A 23,644-nucleotide genomic window follows, 5' to 3' on the forward strand; every position below is an offset into this window, starting at 1 on the left:
TTTATGTCTATTTTATTGTATGTGTTATACACTTTTTAAGAAGATTTTCTAAATAAATTTATTAAGTTTTAATAGTACTTTCATTTTCACTTCTTTTTTTCTCCTGGTACCCACCATGTGGAAATGTGTTTATATTGTATGTTGAAGTGACTCTAGCCGTTGCTATATACAGGACCATGGGAATAATGTTAACCTAAAACCAGATGAAAAATAATAAAGGTCTGAATTTAACATGCGACCACTGACCAAGGAAAGAAAAAATATATATATATAGATAGTAAATCCAGATTAGATTACAGATAAAGTGATTATAATAATTGTAAATCAAAGAAATAAAACAATCCGTACGACTACAGAACATTAGAACATCCCATAATGCCATTTTATTACATCTATCAGTCCTATAACTAAAGACAACGGAAAGCAAACTGTGCGATAATATTATTATATAGGACTTACTTCAAATCTCTGTACATACTGGAATGTGTATAGAAGTCATTCCTTGGGTCCTCTATGTAAACCCAAGTTCCCCCCACTTGACCCGTCGTCTCGTACACCACTGGGGGCTCAAAAGTTAATGGTCTTGAAAGAATATGACGCGCACTGCAAAGTCCAGCAGATCCAGCCCCAATCACTGCCACACGAAGCCGGCTGGATGCCATAGTGGCATATAATACTGTAAAAAACAAAGTTTAGCTAAATAAGTGATCTATAGCACTGCGGAATATGTTGGCGCCTATATAAATAAAATTATCATTTATTATCTATATATTACTGCCTTATAAGAAGAGAAATACAGTTTCTATAATACTGCTCCTATATACAAGACTATAACTACTGTAATGCTGCCCATATGTACAAGAATATAACTACTATAATACTGCCCCTATGTACAAGAATATAACTACTATAATACTGCTCTTATGTACAGGAATATAACTACTATAATACTGCCCCTGTGTACAAGAATATAAATACTATAATACTGCTCCTATGTGCAAGAATATAACTACTTTAATACTGCCCCTATGTACAAGAATATAACTACTATAATACTGCCCCTATGTACGAGAACATAACTACTATAATATTGTCCCCTATGTACAAGAATATAACTGTTCTGTCTCCGCCATCTAATATTGTTACTCTGATTATTTGCTTGCATAATTGCAGTTTCCTCAGTATACGTATTGATATATTCATGCCTTTATTCATCTGTGATGCTTTGGCTCCCTCTAGCGGCCAGAGTTATGTTGGCAGTTCAATCTTGTTTTTGTATTATCCATGTCTCATTCTCCTCCTCCTTTGCAATGCATTATGGTAGCTCAGCCTCCATTTCCCTCCATTTTTCCTTTCACTTTTCTCAGTCTGCCTTCAAGGAAAGACGCTTCACTTCATCCCCCTTGCGATTGCATTGCCGGTATGTCTTTATGCTTCCTATAGATATTTCTGCCCCATATTAGCCTAGCCTAGCCAGTTGTACTCCTAGTTTAGTCACTAGCCTTCTAAATGTTAGGCATAATGTATATCATGTGTATTATGTATCTGTTCTATGCCATGCACTGATTCTATGTATATCATTGTTCACAGTTTCACCGCATCAATATACCACTACGTTTAATAAAGCACAGACTCAACCACAGTCTCCTTATTGGACCCCGGTATAGCGGTTTAGCTGACTGTATAGCTACGTATGAGCCTGCCTCAGCTAGTGAGGACAGAACAGTGAAACGGCAGCCATCCAACTAGTGGGATTCAAGTCACCGGCTACTCAGAGACTAAATACAGCTACAGCAATCTCTGCACAGCCAAGCACTTTCCCAAGACACCATGTCTCACAAATCACATAGGACAAGATCTGTTACTTCCGTCTCCTCAAAGACAACATCCATCAGCAGCGCTGTCGCCATTGCCCGCGCAAATGCTGAAGCTGCCAAAATACGAGCGAGCTTTGCTGACCAAGAGATGCAACTTAAATTAGAAAAAGCACGCATAGATGAAGAGAGAGCTGATCAAGAGAGAAGGTCGCGCTTAGAGAGAGCCGATCAAAAGAGAAGGTCGCAGTTAGAGAAGGCACGTGTGGATGCCGCCTTAGAAAGCCTAGCAGCAAAAAGGGAAGCTGCCGCAGCCCTGGCCGAAGCAGAATCGCTAGAAGCCGCGCAAAATCCCAAGCTGCATAGCCAAAGCAGTACGTCGAGTCTGGAGTTTCCACTGCAAGACTCACCACAACGCACATCTCAGTATGTTAATGACCTTCCTGATCCAAACTATAACCCTGAACCAGTACCAAAACCAGAATACGACACCTCCAGCGAAGTGAGCGAGAGTCGTCACGAGGCTCAGGACAAAAACAAACTCGAAAATGTGAGGCAAAACAACTCTGCTAATGACTACCTTGCCCCTCATCAGGTAACCAACGCGGATCACCCTGCTGACGCACTGTACATCAGGCCGAAGCAATACGACACCGGCTGGTGCTACCATGAGGACACTAACAGGTACGAACGCACCTCACATCACTATCAGGGCGACCCATCACCAGTATACTCTGCTGACAACCGGTTCACGACAGAATTTGCCAAGTTCTTCACACGACGTGAACTGGTTGCCAAGGGACTCATGAAATTCACTGACCGAGCTGAAGGTTACAGAGCTTGGAAAGCTTCCTTCCAAAATGTCATTAGAGACTTGGGGCTACAACACAGGGAAGAGATAGACCTGTTAGTCAAATACCTGGGAGAAGAGTCGGTCAAACAAGCAGTAAGGATCAGAGACATTAATATAAACCGCCCTGAGACTGGCCTCAAAGAGATCGGGAAAAGGCTGGATGAGTGTTACGGCTCAGCAGAAGTAATAGAAAGAGCCTTGTTCAAAAGAATCGATGACTTTCCTAAAATATCTAACAAAGGTCTCCAGAAACTTAGAGAGCTAAGCGACTTGCTAAAGGAAGTCCAAGTTGCCAAATACGAGGACGACCTACAGGGACTTGCATTTCTCGACACAGCCAGAGGTGTTAACCCTATAGTCCAGAAGTTGCCCTACAATCTACAGGAGAGGTGGCTCACACATGGTTCCACGTACAAATACAAACACAGCGTTCCATTCCCTCCCTTCTCCGTTTTTGTAGACTTCATACACCAACAAGCAAGAATTAGAAACGATCCCAGCTTTGACTTTGCAATACCATATGCCACACCATCACCACCTGCAAATCCACGCAGAACATCTGTGGAAGTACACAAGACTTATGTTTCTTCTCCAGGTTCTAATTACAGGTCTGCTGGCTGCTCCCAATCAGAGACAAAGGTGCAGGACCCTGACAAGCAGTGCCCACTTCATCAGAAGCCTCATCCTCTCCTGAAATGCAGAGCCTTCAGAGGAAAATCTATTCCAGATCGCAGAAGCTTCCTGAAAGAAAACGGTATCTGCTACAAGTGCTGCTCGTCCACAGCTCATCTCGCCAAGGATTGCAAGGTCAGTGTAAAATGCACAGAATGTGGCACCACAGATCATAACACCGCTCTACACCCTGGCCCAGCTCCATGGAGTACACAAAACACGCCAGCTGACAGTGAGCATGGCGGGGAGGAAAGGAACACTGATACAGCTACGCCAGAGATCACTTCACAATGCACCGGGGTCTGCAAAGGGACAATAGACAGTAGGTCCTGTTCAAAAATATGCCTCGTCAAAGTATACCCGAAGGGCCATAGAGACCAAGCTGTAAGACTGTATGCTATCTTAGATGACCAAAGTACCGTATATACTCGAGTATAAGCCGAGATTTTCAGCCCAAAATTTTACTTACCTAGTCCCAGCGATCCTCGCGCTGTCCCTGCCGTCCCACGGTCTTCTGTGCTGCAGCTTCTTCCCCTCTTCAGCAGTCACGTGGGACCGCTCATTACAGAAATGAATAAGCGGCTCCACCTCCCATAGGGGTGGAGCCGCCTATTCATTCCTCTAATCAGCGGTGCCGGTGACCGCTGATAGAGAAAGAAGCTGCGGCACCGAAGACCAGGCAGAGGGACAGCGCGAGGATCGCCAGGACTAGGTAAGTATAGCATATTCACCTGTCCTCGTTCCAGCCGCCGAGCGTCGCTCCATCTTCCCGGCCGGCGCCTCCATCTTCCCGGCGTCTGCGCTCTGACTGTTCAGGCAGAGGGCGCGATGACTCATATAGTGTGCGCGGCGCCCTCTGCCTGATCAGTCAGAGCAGAGACGCCGGGAAGATGGAGGCGCCGGAACGAGACGCCGGGAGCTGCAATCAAGGGAGGTGAGTATGTGTGTTTTTTTTTTTATTGCAGCAGCAGTGAACGGTGCAGAGCACCGTATATGGCACATCTATGGGGCACAGTGAACGGTGCAGAGCACCGTATATGGCACATCTATGGGGCACAGTGAACGGTGCAGAGCACCGTATATGGCACATCTATGGGGCACAGTGAACTGTGCAGAGCACCGTATATGGCACATCTATGGGGCACAGTGAACGGTGCAGAGCACCGTATATGGCACATCTATGGGGCACAGTGAACGGTGCAGAGCACCGTATATGGCACATCTATGGGGCACAGTAAACGGTGCAGGGCACCGTATATGGCACATCTATGGGGCACAGTGAACGGTGCAGGGCACCGTATATGGCACATCTATGGGGCACAGTGAACGGTGCAGAGCACCGTATATGGCACAGCTATGGGGAAATATGAACGGTGCAGAGCACTGTATGGCACAGCTATGGGGAAATAATTATCTATTTTTATTTTTGAAATTCACCGGTAAATGCTGCATTTCCACCCTAGGCTTATACTCGAGTCAATAAGTTTTCCCAGTTTTTTGTGGCAAAATTAGGGGGGTCGGCTTATACTCGGGTCGGCTTATACTCGAGTATATACGGTAATCGATCCTTGGCTAGATCAACGTTCTTTGACCTATTCAACATCAAAGGGCCAAGCACTCCCTACTCCTTAAAGACGTGTGCAGGTACTGTGACAACAGCAGGCAGGAAAGCTACTGACTACCAGATCGAGTCTTTAGACGGACAATTCTGCCTACCACTACCTACGATCATCGAATGTAACCAGATCCCAGACAACAGATCTGAAATCCCTACGCCAGATGTAGCAATCCATCACGCTCACTTAAAACAAATAGCACACCTCATACCGGAACTCGACCATCAGGCCCAGATAATTCTGCTGTTGGGGAGAGATATCCTACAGGTTCATAAAGTGAGACGTCATATCAACGGACTCCACAATGCTCCCTATGCCCAAAGGCTAGACCTAGGATGGGTCATAATTGGCAACGTATGCTTGGGACGCATGCACGCCCCATCTTCTGTGACAAGCATGCTGACAAATACATTGGAGAAAGGACGTCCATCTCTGTTTCAACCTTGTAACAATGAGTTCCATGTCAGGGAACTGCCACACAGCATCCAACTACCTGATCATTTAATAGACTTTACTCACGACAGCAGTATAGTGTCGGGAAGCTATGAGGATCAGTTAGGGGGCACAGTCTTCCAGAGAACTAAGCAGGACAACCAAGTGGCAATGTCGGTAGAGGACAAGTTGTTCTTAGAGGTAATGGACAAGGGACTCGTTAAAGATGAGACCAACAGCTGGGTCGCACCTCTTCCCTTCAAAACCCACAGACCACGTCTACCGAACAACAGAAATCAGGCATTACAACGTTTCTCCTCTCTCATTCGTAATCTGCAAAAGAAACCAGAGATGAAAGATCACTTTTTCTCCTTCATGTCAAAGATTTTTGAAAACCGTCACGCAGAACTAGCTCCCACTCTCAAAGACTCTGAAGAATGCTGGTTCCTACCCATGTTCGGAGTATACCACCCTAAGAAACCAGACCAGATCAGAGTCGTGTTTGATTCCAGTGCTAAATTTAATGATGTCTCCCTGAATGACGTTCTGCTGACAGGACCAGACCTCAATAACAAACTACTGGGTGTACTTATGCGCTTCCGTAAGGATTCCATTGCTTTCATCGCTGACATCCAGCAAATGTTCCATTGTTTCCTTGTGAGAGAGAGAGACAGGAACTTCCTAAGATTCTTCTGGTACAGAGACAATGATCCTACTAAAGAAGTCACAGAGTATTGCATGAGAGTGCACATCTTTGGCAACAGTCCTTCACCTGCAGTCGCCATTTACGGACTCAAAAGGTCGGCTCAGGAAGGAGAACCAGAATACGGAGCAGATGTCAGACAATTCATAGAAAAGGACTTTTATGTCGACGACTGTCTAAAAGCCATGCCTTCAAATGAGACTGCCATCAGTCTTCTCAGGAGAGCTCAGGACATGCTTGCCTGCTCGAACCTTAGGCTTCATAAAATAGCCTCAAACAGCCAAGAACTCATGGAAGCGTTCCCTTCTCAAGACCTATGTAATGGTCTCAGAGACCTGGACCTGGGGTCAGACCCCGCACCAATGCAACGCAGCCTCGGGCTTCTCTGGAATCTACAATCAGACACTTTCACCCTTCAGGTCAGCCAGGAAGAAAGGCCTTTCACACGTAGAGGCGTCCTGTCTACCATCAACAGTCTGTACGACCCCTTTGGTTTCGCAGCTCCTGTTACTATACAAGGCAAGGCCCTACTAAGAGACTTAACTAGGGAAACATCTGACTGGGATGCACCTCTGCCACCTGATAAAAGGATCCAGTGGGAAGAGTGGAAGAACTCGTTAGCGGCACTCTCCAACTTGCATATGCCAAGACCATACACCCCTGTGCCATCTACTGAGATACAGAGCCAAAGACTGTACATATTTGCAGATGCTTCTGTCAAAGCAATTGCCGCTGTTGCCTACCTCAAAACTGTAGACTCCAAATGTCAGTGCCACATTGGTTTCGTCATGGGAAAGGCCAAACTCGCACCACAACCAGAGCACACTATACCCAGGTTAGAGCTTTGTGCCGCAGTCTTAGCCGTTGAGTTAGCGGAGTTCATCGCATCCGAAATGGATATCGACCTGACACAAGCCAAGTTCTACTCAGACAGCAAAGTAGTCCTGGGATATATCCACAACGAAACCAGGCGATTCTACGTTTATGTCAATAACAGAGTGCTACGAATCAGGAGATCAGTTCACCCACAGCAGTGGCATTACATACCCACAGACCAGAATCCCGCAGATCATGCAACTAGAGCAGTTGACGCAAGTCGACTAGGAAGCACAACGTGGCTCTCTGGACCAAAACTATTGTACATTAAGGAATGTTTTCCAGACACCTTCGAACTTGTAGGAGAGGACTCAGATGCTGAAATCCGCCCTCAGGTGTCTACACTACATACAATGACCTCTGTTATCCAGCTTGGATCTTGCAGGTTCGACAGATTCTCAAGTTGGAAGTCACTTACTCGAGCCATTACCTGCCTGACACATATAGCTCGCTCATTCATGGCTACCAGAACTTGTGGCACAGAAAAATGTAAAGGTTGGCATCTTTGTAAAAATATCTACGTTACCTCCGACTTAGAGTTCTCTAGAAATCACATCATCCTCACTGTTCAAAGAGAAACCTACTTGGCAGAAATCCAATGTCTTACTAACAAAGCTCCAATACCAGCGAGCAGCGTATTGAGAAAACTCGACCCATTCATCGACAACAGCGGCCTGCTGAGAGTAGGAGGCCGACTCAAAGAAGCTGAGATGGAGTTTGTGGAGAAATTCCCTCTTATACTTCTCGGAAAATGTCATGTTGCCTACCTAATCGTACAACATTACCACAATCTGGTCAAGCACCAAGGAAGACTATTTACAGAAGGAGCCATCAGATCTGCTGGCTTGTGGATCATCGGTGCAAAAAGACTCATCAGTAGTGTCATCTACAAATGTGTTACCTGCCGTAAGCTTCGTGGTTCAACTCAAACCCAAAAGATGGCTGACCTACCAGCAGATAGACTCAGACCAGACCCTCCTTTTACTAGCATTGGTCTCGATGTGTTTGGGCCTTGGTCAGTTGTTACACGTCGTACGAGAGGCGGCCAAGCCAATAGTAAACGTTGGGCAGTCATGTTCACTTGCATGTCAATCAGAGCCGTCCACATAGAGGTCATCGAGTCCCTTGACACGTCAAGCTTCATCAATGCCTTAAGACGTTTTATGGCCATCCGTGGTCCTATCAAGCACATACGTTCAGACAGAGGTACTAACTTCGTTGGTGCAGCAAAGGAATTAGGAATACCTTCAAATCTAAACTATAAGACTCTCGAGAGGTTCCTCAGTGACCAAGGCTGCACATGGTCATTCAACCCACCTCACTCTTCACATATGGGAGGATCTTGGGAACGAATGATTGGTCTAGTACGGAGAATTCTTGACTCCACTCTTCTTCAAGAAGAAGCAGCGAGGCTTACCCACGAAAGCCTAATCACCTTCATGGCTGAAGCTGCAGCTATAATCAATGCAAGACCCCTGGTTCCAGTTCCTAACGACCCTGAGGAACCCTTGTTATTGACTCCAGCTACTCTTCTTACCCAGAAAACAGGACTGTCCAGTGCCCCTCCAGGAGGATTCGACGCTAAGGACCTCTACAAGCGCCAATGGAGACAGGTACAAAGTCTTGCAAATACTTTCTGGGACAGGTGGCGCAAACAATATTTGTCTACCCTGCAGCCACGGACGAAGTGGCAATCTACTAAACCTAATCTGAACATAGGTGACCTTGTTCTTGTGAAAGACTGTCAGATTCACCGGAACCAGTGGCCACTTGGTCTAGTTACCGCAACGTTCCCGAGCAAGGACGGCAACGTCCGCAAAGTTGAGCTAAGGATGACCAAAGGGAATGAACCTAAGACATTTTCCAGACCGGTATCTGAACTGGTCCTATTGTTGCCTTCGGAAGAAAGGAGTAGTGACATCCGTTGATGCCAGACGGGGAGTGTTCTGTCTCTGCCATCTAATATTGTTACCCTGATTATTTGCTTGCATAATTGCAGTTTCCTCAGTATACGTATTGATATATTCATGCCTTTATTCATCTGTGATGCTTTGGCTCCCTCTAGCGGCCAGAGTTATGTTGGCAGTTCAATCTTGTTTTTGTATTATCCATGTCTCATTCTCCTCCTCCTTTGCAATGCATTATGGTAGCTCAGCCTCCATTTCCCTCCATTTTTCCTTTCACTTTCCTCAGTCTGCCTTCAAGGAAAGACGCTTCACTTCATCCCCCTTGCGATTGCATTGCCGGTATGTCTTTATGCTTCCTATAGATATTTCTGCTCCATATTAGCCTAGCCTAGCCAGTTGTACTCCTAGTTTAGTCACTAGCCTTCTAAATGTTAGGCATAATGTATATCATGTGTATTATGTATCTGTTCTATGCCATGCATTGATTCTATGTATATCATTGTTCACAGTTTCACCGCATCAATATACCACTACGTTTAATAAAGCACAGACTCAACCACAGTCTCCTTATTGGACCCCGGTATAGCGGTTTAGCTGACTGTATAGCTACGTATGAGCCTGCCTCAGCTAGTGAGGACAGAACAATATCTACTATAAAACTGCCCCTATGTACAAGAATATAACTACTATAATACTGCCCCTATGTACAAGAATATAACTACTATAATACTGTCCCCTATGTACAAGAATATAACTACTATAATACTGTCCCCTATGTACAAGAATATAACTACTATAATACTGCCCCTATGTACAAGAATATAACTAGTATAATACTGCCCCTATGTACAAGAATATAACTACTATAATACTGCTCCTATGTACAAGAATATAACTAGTATAATACTGCCTCTATGTAAAAGAATATAACTACTATAATACTGCCTCTATGTACAAGAATATAACTACTATAATACTGCTCCTATGTACGAGAATATAACTATTATAATGCTGCTTCTATGTACAAGAATAAAACTACTATAATACTGCCCCTATGTACAAGAATATAACTCCTATAATACTGCCCCTATGTACAAGAATATAACTACTATAATACTGCCCCTATGTACGAGAATGTAACTACTAAAATACTGCTCCTATGTACAAGAATATAACTACTATAATACTGCCCCTATGTACGAGAATATAACTACTATAATGCTGCTCCTATGTACAAGAATATAACTACTATAATACTGCCCTATGTACGAGAATATAACTACTATAATACTGCTCCTATGTACAAGAATATAACTACTATAATACTGCTCCCTATATACAAGAAAATAACTACTATAATACTGCCCCTATGTACAAGAATATAACTACTATAATGCTGCTCCGATGTACAAGAATATAACTACTATAATACTGCCCTATGTACGAGAATATAACTACTATATTACTGCCCTATGTACGAGAATATAACTACTATAATACTGCTCCTTTATACGAGAATATAACTACTATAATACTGCTCCCTATATACAGGAATATAACTACTATAATACTGCCCTATGTACAAGAATATAACTACTATAATACTGCTCCCTATATACAATATAACTACTATAATACTGCTCCTATGTACAAGAATATAACTACTATAATACTGCTCCCTATATACAAGAATGTAACTACTATAATACTGCTCCTATGTACAAGAATATAACTATTATAATACTGCTCCTATGTACAAGAATATAACTACTATTATACTGCTCCTTTGTACAAGAATATAACTACTATAATACTGCCCCTATGTACAAGAATATAACTGCTATAATACTGCTCCTATGTACAAGAATATCACTAGTATAATACTGCACCAATGTACAAGAATATAACTACTATAATACTGCTCCTATGTACAAGAATATAACTACTATAATACTGCCCCTATGTACAAGAATATAACTACTATAATACTGCTCCTATGTACAAGAATATCTACTATATAATTGTCTAAGGGTCACTTCTGTCCTTCTGTCTGTCACGGATATTCATTGGTCGCGGCCTCTGTCTGTCAAGGAAATCCAAGTCGCTGATTGGTCGCGGCAAAACAGCCACGACCAATCAGCGACGGACACAGTCCGGAAGAAAATGGCTGCTCATTACTCCCCGCAGTCAGTGCCCGGCGCCCGCGTACTCCCCTCCAGCCACCGCTAACACAGGGTTAATGCCGGCGGTAATGGACGCACTCCGTTACCACCGCTATTAACCCTGTGTGTCCCCAACTTGTTACTATTGATGCTGCCTATGCGGCATCAATAGTAAAAAATGTAATGTTAAAAATTAAAAAACAAAAAACCTGCTATACTCACCCTCCGTTGTCCGCCGAGCCGCTCGCACCTGCCGCCATCTTCCGTTCCCGGCGATGCATTGCGAAATTACCCAGAAGACTTAGCGGTCTCGTGAGACCGCTAAGTGATCTGGGTAATTTCGCAATGCATCCTGGGAACGGAAGATGGCGGCAGCCACGCGCTACAAGGGGCCCTCGGATCGGAAGGTATGTTTATTTTTTATTTTGTAACCTGTGACATACGTGGCTGGGCAATATACTACGTGGCTGTGCAATACACTACGTGGCTGGGCAATATACTACGTGGACATGCATATTCTAAAATACCCGATGCGTTAGAAACGGGCCACTATCTAGTAACTACTATAATACTGCCCCTATGTACAAGAATATAACTATTATAATACTGCCCCCTATATACAAGAATATAGCTACTATAATTCTGCCCCTATGTACAAGACTATAACTACTGTAATACTGCCCTTATGTACAAGAATATACAATGCCTACAAGTAGTATTCAACCCCCTGCAGATTTAGCAGGTTTAACAAGATGCAAATAAGTTAGAGCCTTCAAACTTCAAACAAGAGCAGGATTTATTAACAGATGCATAAATCTTACAAACCAAAAAGTTTTGTTGCTCAGTTAAATTTTTATAAATTTTAAACATAAAAGTGTGGGTCAATTATTATTCAACCCCTAGGTTTAATATTTTGTGGAATAACCTTTGTTTGCAATTACAGCTAATAATCGTCTTTTATAAGACCTGATCAGGCTGGCACAGGTCTCTGGAGTTATCTTGGCCCACTCCTCCATGCAGATCTTCTCCAAGTTATCTAGGTTCTTTGGGTGTCTCATGTGGACTTTAATCTTGAGCTCCTTCCACAAGTTTTCAATTGGGTTAAGGTCAGGAGACTGACTAGGCCACTGCAACACCTTGATTTTTTGCCTCTTGAACCAGGCCTTGGTTTTCTTGGCTGTGTGCTTTGGGTCGTTGTCTTGTTGGAAGATGAAATGACGACCCATCTTAAGATCCTTGATGGAGGAGCGGAGGTTCTTGGCCAAAATCTCCAGGTAGGCCGTGCTATCCATCTTCCCATGGATGCGGACCAGATGGCCAGGCCCCTTGGCTGAGAAACAGCCCCACAGCATGATGCTGCCACCACCATGCTTGACTGTAGGGATGGTATTCTTGGGGTCGTATGCAGTGCCATCCAGTCTCCAAACGTCACGTGTGTGGTTGGCACCAAAGATCTCGATCTTGGTCTCATCAGACCAGAGAACCTTGAACCAGTCAGTCTCAGAGTCCTCCAAGTGATCATGAGCAAACTGTAGACGAGCCTTGACATGACGCTTTGAAAGTAAAGGTACCTTACGGGCTCGTCTGGAACGGAGACCATTGCGGTGGAGTACGTTACTTATGGTATTGACTGAAACCAATGTCCCCACTGCCATGAGATCTTCCCGGAGCTCCTTCCTTGTTGTCCTTGGGTTAGCCTTGACTCTTCGGACAAGCCTGGCCTCGGCACGGGAGGAAACTTTCAAAGGCTGTCCAGGCCATGGAAGGCTAACAGTAGTTCCATAAGCCTTCCACTTCCGGATGATGCTCCCAACAGTGGAGACAGGTAGGCCCAACTCCTTGGAAAGGGTTATGTACCCTTTGCCAGCCTTGTGACCCTCCACGATCTTGTCTCTGATGGCCTTGGAATGCTCCTTTGTCTTTCCCATGTTGACCATGTATGAGTGCTGTTCACAAGTTTGGGGAGGGTCTTAAATAGTCAGAAAAGGCTGGAAAAAGAGATAATTAATCCAAACATGTGAAGCTCATTGTTCTTTGTGCCTGAACTACTTCTTAATACTTTAGGGGAACCAAACAGAATTCTGGTGGGTTGAGGGGTTGAATAATAAATGACCCTCTGAAAAGACTTTTCAAAATTTAAAAAAAATATAAACAAAGAAATAACATTCTTTTTTGCTGCAGTGCATTTCACACTTCCAGGCTGATCTACAGTCCAAATGTCACAATGCCAAGTTAATTCCAAATGTGTAAACCTGCTAAATCTGCAGGGGTTGAATACTACTTGTAGGCACTGTAACTACTATAATACTGCTCCTATGTACAAGACTATAACTACTGTAATACTGCCCCTATGTACAAGAATATAACTACTATAATACTGCTCCTATGTACAAGAATATAACTACTATATTACTGCTCCTATGTACAAGAATATAACTATTATAACACTGCCCCATGTACAATATAACTACTATAATACTGCTCCTATGTACAAGTATATAACTACTATAATACTGCTCCTATGTACAAAAATATAACTACCATAATACTGCTCCTATGTACAAGAATATAACTACTATAACACTGCTCCTATGTACAAGAATATAACTACTATAATACTGCCCCTATGTACAAGAATATAACTACTATAATACTGAGCCTATGTACAAGAATATAACTACTATAATACTGCCCCTATGTACAAGAATATAACTACTATAATACTGAGCCTATGTACAAGAATATAACTACTATAATACTGCCCCTATGTACAAGAATATAACTACTATAATACTGCTCCTATGTACAAGAATATAACTACTATAATACTGCTCCTATGTACAAGAATATAACTACTATAATACTGCCTCTATGTACAAGAACATAACTACTATAATACTGCTCCTATGTACAAGAATATAACTACTATAATACTGCCCATATGTACAGGAATATAATTAGTATAATACTGCCCCTATGTACAAGAATATAACTACTATAATACTGCACCTATGTACAAGAATATAACTACTATAATACTGACTCTATGTACAAGAATATAACTACTATAATACTGCTCCTATGTACAAGAATATAACTACTATAATGCTGCTCCTATGTACAAGAATATAACTACTATAATACTGTCCCCTATGTACAAGAATATAACTACTATAATACTGCCTTTATGTACAAGAATGTAACTAGTATAATACTGCCCCTATGTACAAGAATATAACTACTATAATACTGCCTCTATGAACAAGAATATAACTACTATAATACTGCTCCTATGTACAAGAATATAACTACTATAATACTGCCTCTATGTACAAGAATATAACTACTATAATACTGCCCCCTGTCACGATTCACACCGTGACCGTCACCCCTACGTCACGGATCGGGGTGACTTTAGGCCAACAGACGGCTATCACATGTGCAGGGGGGCTTATCTTAGTTATCCCTCCACTGCTAACAATGTGATGAAAAAACACACACAAGGCTATTGACCTCTTAGTTTACAGCAGGGGCTTATTCTAGGTATCCCACTGCTCTTCAATATACCACGAACTGCAGGGATTTATGTATATCCCGCTTACAGTTCCACTTAAAACTTGCAGCTCTCTGGCACCCCCCTTATTCTCAGGTCAGATTAGGTACTGCACCTGGGGTAATTAGTCGCCAGAAAGGCTGCCTGCTATGTACTGGCTATTGGGCACGCTGCAGCGACGCAATAAACGACTCCCACTCAGGCAGGAACACTAATTATCAACTCCGCAGTCGCTACAACACCCAAAAGCCTGCACACAGGAGACTTAGGATACGTTTTTAGAGCATGGAGAAAGAACTAGTATTAAATAATATACCCCACAAAATTTAGGCAGTGCTTTATCAAAATATTTTACAAAGATGTTACAAATGAGACAATTGCAAATATGTACAAGGTAATTGTAACATAAAGGAATTACAGGAGAAAAGATAACACTCACATGTTCTCAGTTCATTGCAGGCAACCAGGCTAGTGGAGCTTCCATACGTCCCAGTTCATTGGACGTGATCAGGGCTCTCCAGGAAAAAGACAAGAAGTCACTGCTGGGAGCCTGCCAGAAATTTAAAACCTGCAGCCTGTGACATCACAGAAAGGCTGGCTTATCCAGACCCTCCTCTCTCTACATTCTGAGTATTTTAACCTTAAATTTGTCTACTTTCTATAACTTCGCTACAAAACATGTCATAGTCATAACAAACCCAGCATTCATCTCGGATTAACGTGGGCATTCTAATGAGATCAAATATGTCCTATCTGGGATACATATTTACAGAGAAATCCCTACTTCTTCACCAGATAGAGTTAGAAGCCCGTGTTTAGAATGATGGGTAGATCCACCGAGGGAGATTAAGAATATATATTTTCGTGTTCTTATCTTTGTCACGATATGGTATGAAATATCATATAAGTAGTTTCTCTAGCTAGCAGGCTGTGGGCTAAAAAGCCCCCCTTCCCTTTCACTCAGCCAAGAGCTTTCCTTTCCAAGGTATGGGGGAAGAAGAGTTTATTACCTCTAGCTCGGAGAGCAAAGGTATTTACGACCGGCATCCCTGCAGTGGAAAGTGACCGGCTAGAACTGGATTATAAGTCTCTAGAATCCATGGAAGTTCTTTGTTCTGTTTTTGTAAGATATTACGCAAACCATTTAAGTTAAGAACACGAAAATATATATTCATAATCTCCCTCGGTGGATCCACCCATCACTCTAAACACGGGCTTCTAACTCCATCTAGTAAAGAAGTAGGGATTTCTCTGTAAATATGTATCCCAGATAGGACATATTTGATCTCATTAGAATGCCCACGTTAATCCGAGATGAATGCTGGGTTTGTTATGACTATGACATGTTTTGTAGCGAAGTTATAGAAAGTAGACAAATATAAGGTTGAAGTACTCAGAATGTAGAGAGAGGAGGGTCTGGATAAGCCAGCCTTTCTGTGATGTCACAGGCTGCAGGTTTTTAAGTTTCTGGCAGGCTCCCAGCAAGGTCTTCTTGTCTTTTTCCTGGAGAGCCCTGAGCACATCCAATGAACTGGGACGTATGGAAACTCCACTAGCCTGGTTGCCTGCAATGCTTTGAACACATGTAAGTGTTATTCTCATGTAATCCTTGTTTTTTTTTTTATAATTACTCTGTACATATTTGCAATTGTCTCATTTGTAACATCCTTGTAAAATATTTTGATAAAACACTGCCTAAACTTTAAGGAGTATAATAATTAATATACTAGATTCGCTCTCCTGTTCTAAAACGTACCCTGTCTCCTGAAGGGAATTACGCTACTGTTTTGGGTTAGCTTCGGACCCGTTTAATCGAAGCTGGTGGCTGCGATAGTGTACAGGCTTTTGGGTGATGTTGTAGCGACTGCGGCGTTGATAATTAGTGTTCCTGCCTGAGCAGGAGTAGTTTATCGCGTCGCTGCAGCGTGCCCAATAGCCAGTACATAGCAGGCAGCCTTTCTGGTGACTAATTACCCCAGGTGCAGTACCTAATCTGACCTGAGAATAAGGGGGGCGCCAGAGAGCTGCAAGTTTTAAGTGGAACTGTAAGCGGGATATACATAAATCCCTGCAGTTCGTGGTGTATTGAAGAGCAGTGGGATACCTAGAATAAGCCCCTGCTGTAAACTAAGAGGTCAATAACCTTGTGTGTGTTGTTTCATCACATTGTTAGCAGTGGAGGGATAACTAAGATAAGCACCCCTGCACAGGTGATAGCCATCTGTTGGCCTAAAGTCACCCCGACCTGTGAAGTAGGGGTGACGGTCATGGTGTGAATCGTGACAAATTGGTGGCAAGGCGGTGGGATCTTAGAGCATTAGTGATTTGGTTTGAGTGATCATTCCTCTCACTAAAAACTTGCAAAGCTCTTGCGAGGACTCTGCGCAAATAAGTTTGGAGAACGAACTCAGTGTTTATTAGTCTTGAGACAATTGTGTACTGGTAATTATCCCCTCCCTTTCTCTTTGTTTTTCTGTCCTATCTTTTATTTGGCAACCATGGTTGTGCTGGGAGAAACCTTCTATGAGCAGCAGACCAGAGACACCCTTATTGCCTTATGCAAGTCACAGCACATTGACTTTGCGGGCAAAAACAAAGCCCAACTGGTCGCAGTTCTGGTGCAATGGGAAGCCGCTCTAGACCACTCTCAGAGCTCAGTGGCCGCAGAAGCCAGCACAAGCGAACATGGTGCTGCAGCAGATGTCCAACCATTGAATACGGGCCCGACTAGCAACCAGGGCGAATTGGTCTCCCACCTGCAGGCGGCCTTGAAAGAATTCCCCACTGACGACCATGAGGGACGTCGGCAGCTGATTCAGCAATACCACGAGCGAGCCGAGCGAGAGGCCCAGGCCCAGCGAGCAGAACAGCAAGCCGAGCGGGAGGCTGACAGAGCCGAGCGCCAAGCCCATCGAGAACACGAACTGGAGATGCTCCGGCAGGGGGGATGCCCTCCACCGCCCAGAGCCGTGAGCCCAGCAGCGCTCAGATACCTAAGCCCCGGCCCGATCACTTTCCTGTTATGGAAAAGATGGGGACTTGGACACGTTTCTGCGGGCCTTTGAGAAAGCCTGCAGACAGTACCGGCTGCCTACAGATGAATGGGCACGATACCTGATACCAGGGCTGAAAGGCAAAGCTCTGGAGGCGTTTGCTGCCCTCCCTCAAGAACAAGATGGAGACTATGAGGCCATCAAGCAGGCCCTGATAGCAAAGTACCAGCTTACACCCGAGGTGTACCGTAGAAAGTTCCGGACCCTCCAACGTGGCCCACACGACAGTTACAGTGATGTGGTGCATGGACTGGGGACCCACTTTGACCAGTGGACTCAAGGACTGTCAGTGACCACCTTTGCACAGCTGCGAGACCTGATGATCAAAGACCAGTTCTTTCATCTTTGCCCAGCTGAGGTGCGACAGTTCGTGATGGACAGAGAACCCAAAGACGTGACGAAAGCAGCGCAATTGCCGATGCCTATGAGGCCAACCGTAGATCGGAAGTGCGGAAGCCAGTCACCACCAGCTGGAGAGGGGGTAAGCCTGCAGCCAACGCCAGTACCCCTGCCAGCCAACACACCAGAGGTCCTGGCCCTGTGGCCAACAACACCAGACCTACCACCGAACCCCGCAAGTGTTACTTCTGCAATCGGCCTGGTCATATCAGTCCCAACTGTCCAGACAAGCAGAAGAACCCCTCATCCAAGGCCCCAGGGCCTAATGCAGAAGTTCTTTTGGTGGGTGGTGTGGTTGGGAGGGTGTGTGACAACGTACAGCACGTCACTGTGGGAGGCCATGTTGCTACAGGCCTCAAGGACACCGGGACTGAACGAACCCTCATCCGACCCGAACTTGCGGCCCCTGAAGAAATCATTCCGGGGAAAACCCTAACTGTCACTGGAATTGGGGGCATCAGCTGTCCCTTACCAATGGCCCGGGTTTATATTGATTGGGGTGCCGGGTGCGGGGTGAAGGAAGTGGGGCTGTCTGATAATTTGCCCACTGATGTTTTGTTGGGGACTGATTTGGGGAAGATGGTCGCATACCACGTCCCGGACACCCCTCCCCAATCTACTAATGAGGGTAAAGTTAACCCTGATGATGATGATGATGATGATGATGATGGGAAATCGCATGTGTTACCTGACCATGCTTTATCTTGTAATGATGCATCTAATAACCATTTTTTTCCTAGGATTGATGGTGAAAATGTTGTACCTGTGCCAACTGAACCTGATAATGATTTTTCTGTGAAGGTTAATGTGTCCATAGGTATAGGCGTGCCCAGCCCCGTCGCTCTGCGGAGTGAGACGGCTGAGGAACCCCTAACAGGGGCAAGTGTCGGTGCTACAGGAAATGGGGAGATGCATGGGAACTGTGAGAAAGGTGATGCCATGAAAGTGACCAGTGCCACTGAGGAAGGTAACTGGCCCATAAGTAGCACTGCCCCTGGAGTGTTGGGGGTGGATGGGGAGGTAGAGCACATAGCAGCGCCGGCTGATGGGTCTGTAGAAACACCCGGGGAGACAGCCTACGTAGCTGCTGTCACCCGCAGTCAGAGTGCCCGGAACGCAGATAACTGTCGGCCTTCCGGACCCTCCTCAGTCATCAGTGTGACTGAACCAGAGGTGGACCCAGAACAGGTCCAAGAGGGTTCCCGTGGGGAAGGGACCCTGACATCGCTTCTGGCTTCCCCTAGCCAGGAGTTCCAGGCTGCCCTGCGCACAGATGCGAGCCTAGAGAGTTTGAGGCAACTCACCGAGACGCCCACGTCCATGACTGATAAGGAGAGGGTGTTCTGGGAACGAGGAAGGTTATACCGGGAGACAGTACCCAGAGAATCGCAAAAGGAGTGGTTGAGGGAAAGACAGATGGTCATCCCGCAGCAATTCCGGGGTGAGTTGTTACGGATTGCCCCTGAGATCCCGCTAGCTGGACACTTGGGGATCAGCAAAACTAAGGCCCAGCTGTCTCAACACTTCTATTGGCCTAAGATGGGGACAGATGTGTCAAACTACTGCCGCTCCTGTATCACCTGTCAAAGAGTGGGGAAGGCAGGGCCGGCTCTTAAGGCTCCCCTGATTCCTTTACCAGTGATAGAGGAGCCTTTCCAGAGAATCGCGGTGGACATTGTGGGCCCGCTGGACGTCCCCAGCAGCTCTGGAAAGCAATACATCCTTACCGTGGTAGACTATGCTACCCGGTACACAGAGACAGTAGCTCTGTCGTCAACTAGGGCAGATAAGGTGGCGGATGCCCTGTTGGTCATCTTTTCACGTGTAAGATTTCCCAGGGAAATGCTTACTGATCAAGGGACCCAATTTATGTCTCGCCTAATGGAGGCTCTCTGTAAGAGAATGCAGGTGAAGCACCTGGTATCGAGTGCGTATCACCCACAGACCAATGGCTTGTGTGAACGCTTCAATGGTACCCTCAAACAGATGCTACGCATGCTGGTTGAGATTCAAGGGCACGACTGGGAGCGATACCTCCCACATCTGCTATTTGCTCACCAAGACGCTTTTCCAAAGCGTTTGATACCGTGCCGCACAAGAGGTTGGTACACAAAATGAGAATGCTTGGTCTGGGGGAAAATGTGTGTAAATGGGTTAGTAACTGGCTTAGTGATAGAAAGCAGAGGGTGATTATAAATGGTATAGTCTCTAACTGGGTCGCTGTGACCAGTGGGGTACCGCAGGGGTCGGTATTGGGACCTGTTCTCTTCAACATATTCATTAATGATCTGGTAGAAGGTTTACACAGTAAAATATCGATATTTGCAGATGATACAAAACTATGTAAAGCAGTTAATACAAGAGAAGATAGTATTCTGCTACAGATGGATCTGGATAAGTTGGAAACTTGGGCTGAAAGGTGGCAGATGAGGTTTAACAATGATAAATGTAAGGTTATACACATGGGAAGAAGGAATCAATATCACCATTACACACTGAACGGGAAACCACTGGGTAAATCTGACAGGGAGAAGGACTTGGGGATCCTAGTTAATGATAAACTTACCTGGAGCAGCCAGTGCCAGGCAGCAGCTGCCAAGGTAAACAGGATCATGGGGTGCATTAAAAGAGGTCTGGATACACATGATGAGAACATTATACTGCCTCTGTACAAATCCCTAGTTAGACCGCACATGGAGTACTGTGTCCAGTTTTGGGCACCGGTGCTCAGGAAGGATATAATGGAACTAGAGAGAGTACAAAGGAGGGCAACAAAATTAATAAAGGGGATGGGAGAACTACAATACCCAGATAGATTAGCGAAATTAGGATTATTTAGTCTAGAAAAAAGACGACTAAGGGGCGATCTAATAACCATGTATAAGTATATAAGGGGACAATACAAATATCTCGCTGAGGATCTGTTTATACTAAGGAAGGTGACGGGCACAAGGGGGCATTCCTTGCGTCTGGAGGAGAGAAGGTTTTTCCACCAACATAGAAGAGGATTCTTTACTGTTAGGGCAGTGAGAATCTGGAATTGCTTGCCTGAGGAGGTGGTGATGGCGAACTCAGTCGAGGGGTTCAAGAGAGGCCTGGATGTCTTCCTGGAGCAGAACAATATTGTATCATACAATTATTAGGTTCTGTAGAAGGAAGTAGATCTGGGGATTTATTATGATGGAATATAGGCTGAACTAGATGGACAAATGTCTATTTTCGGCCTTACTAACTATGTTACTATGAGAGGTTCCGCAGGCCTCGATGGGGTTCTCCCCCTTCGAGCTCCTGTACAGCAGGCGAGTCCGGGGACCCCTTGGGTTGGTAAGAGAATCCTGGGAAGGGGAGTCGAACCCTTCTGAAGTGTCCAAAGTGGAGTATGTCATGCGCTTCCGTGACAAGATGCAGACCTTGACGCAGTTGGTGCATGACAATATGACGCAGGCTCAGGCTGACCAGAAGCACTGGTACGACCAGAACGCCCGAGAGCGGACCTACCACGTGGGTCAAAAGGTGTGGGTGCTGGTCCCCGTACCAAAGGATAAGCTTCAGGCAGCCTGGGAGGGCCCAAACGTCGTCCACCAACAGCTGAACCCGGTCACCTACGTGGTCACGCTTGACCACGCTCGGGGTAGGCGAAAGGCCTTTCACGTCAACATGATGAAGGCTCATCACGAACGTGAACCTTTCGTCCTACCGGTCTGCAGCTTGCCCGAAGACGGGGAGGAAGACACCCTCTTGGACATGCTGGCCCAAGCCAAGGCCAATGGGTCCATCGAGGACGTCGAGGTAAGCGCCTCGTTAACTGAACCCCAGCGGTTGCAGTTGCAAACCACACTGGAACCCTTCCGGGTCGTGTTCTCCAACCGACCTGGGAGGACTGAGTTAGCAGTCCACGAGGTGGACACCGGGAACCACGCCCCCCAACTGCGAACACCCTATCGAATCTCTGACTAGGTGTAGCAGATTATGCGCCAAGAGATCGATGAGATATTACAGCTGGGGGTGATTCGACGGTCAAAGCGCGTGGGCCTCACCTGTAGTTCTCGTGCCAAAGAAAGACCGGACCACCCGGTTCTGCGTGGACTACAGGGGGCTCAACACCATCACAGCCTCTGACGCGCACCCAATGCCACGCATCGAGGAGCTGCTGGATAGGTTAGCTGGCGCAGATTACCTAACAATAATGGATCTGAGTCGAGGATACTGGCAGAATCCCCTGAGCCCCGAGGCGCAGGAGAAGTCCGCCTTTATCACACCCTTTGGACTGTACGAGTCCACGGTTATGCCCTTCGGCATTAAGAATGCCCCTGCCACTTTCCAGCGGATGGTCAACCTCCTGCTTCAGGGACTGGAGAAGTACGCCGTCGCGTACTTGGATGACATTGCCATCTTCAGTTCCTCCTGGGAGGAACACCTGCAGCATCTCGAGGAGGTGCTCAGGCGAATTCACCAAGCAGGACTGACTATCAAGCCGGGAAAGTGCCATATGGGCATGAGGGAGGTTCACTACTTGGGGCACCGGGTAGGCGGGAACACCCTGAAGCCAGAGCCTGAGAAAGTGGGCGCGAACGTGAACTGGCCCTCTCCCGTGACCAAGAAACAGGTGATGTCCTTCCTGGGCACTGCAGGGTACTATAGGCGCTTTGTACAGCACTATATTAGCCTGGCAAAACCTTTGACGGACCTCACCAGGAAGAAGCTACTCCACATTGTCAACTGGACAGATGGCTGTGAGGGGGCCTTCCAGGCGTTGAAAACCGCACTGTGCAACGCCCCTGTGTTGAAAGCAGTCGACAGCAGTCGACCATTCTTGGTGCAGACCGACGCCAGCGAGTTTGGCCTTGGTGCTGTGCTCAGCCAGGTTGATTCGGAGGACCAAGAGCACCCCGTGTTATACCTGAGCCGGAAACTTTTGCCGAGGGATGTGGCCTACTCCACCATCGAGAATGAGTGCCTTGCCATAGTCTGGGCCCTGCAGCGCTTGCAGCCCTACTTGTCCGGTCGCCCCTTCACTGTGGTGACCGACCACGACCCTCTGCACTGGCTAAACGCCATGTGTGGAACCAACGGCAGGTTGCTACGCTGGAGCCGTGCCCTTCAGCAGTTTGACTTCACCATTGAACACAAAACGGGCAAAGAGCATGGGAATGCAGATGGACTGTCCCGCCAGGGTGAACCCATTGAGGTGCGAATGGAGGCATACCTGTTGTGAATTCTGTTGTCGGGCTCCCTCCTGTGGTCATGAATGGTACTTCGGCTGGTTCTGTCCATGGACTTCCTCTGGTGGGAGTTTCTGAGTTTCACAGGTGACGAGGTTATTTCGTTACCTGCTGCTCTATTTAACTCCACTTAGATCTTTGCTCCATGCCACCTGTCAATGTTCCAGTATTGGTCTGTTCACTCCTGGATCGTTCTTGTGACCTGTCTTCCCATCAGAAGCTAAGTTCCAGCTTGTATTTCTTTGGTTTGCTATTTTTCTGTCCAGCTTGCTATTTAATTTGTTTTCTTGCTTGCTGGAAACTCTGGGACGCAGAGGGAGCGCCTCCGCACCGTGAGTCGGTGCGGAGGGTCTTTTTGCACCCTCTGCGTGGTCTTTTTGTA

At 45.8% G+C, this 23,644-nt stretch overlaps 1 protein-coding gene across 2 annotated transcripts in view; it reads right to left on the reverse strand.

The window, feature by feature from the left end:
- Positions 1 to 23,644, reverse strand: part of LOC138677337 (uncharacterized) — a 64,774-nt gene that overhangs the window by 8,433 nt on the left and 32,697 nt on the right. For both annotated transcript variants that reach the window (XM_069767389.1, XM_069767388.1), the window contains exon 2: positions 460 to 676. In XM_069767389.1, the coding sequence (XP_069623490.1) occupies positions 460 to 662 (203 nt within the window). In that variant the 5' untranslated portion in view covers positions 663 to 676. The remainder of the gene's footprint in view (positions 1 to 459; positions 677 to 23,644) is intronic.

Source organism: Ranitomeya imitator, chromosome 4 (genome assembly GCF_032444005.1).
Source record: "Ranitomeya imitator isolate aRanImi1 chromosome 4, aRanImi1.pri, whole genome shotgun sequence".
In the NCBI taxonomy this organism is placed as follows: Eukaryota; Metazoa; Chordata; class Amphibia; order Anura; family Dendrobatidae; genus Ranitomeya; species Ranitomeya imitator.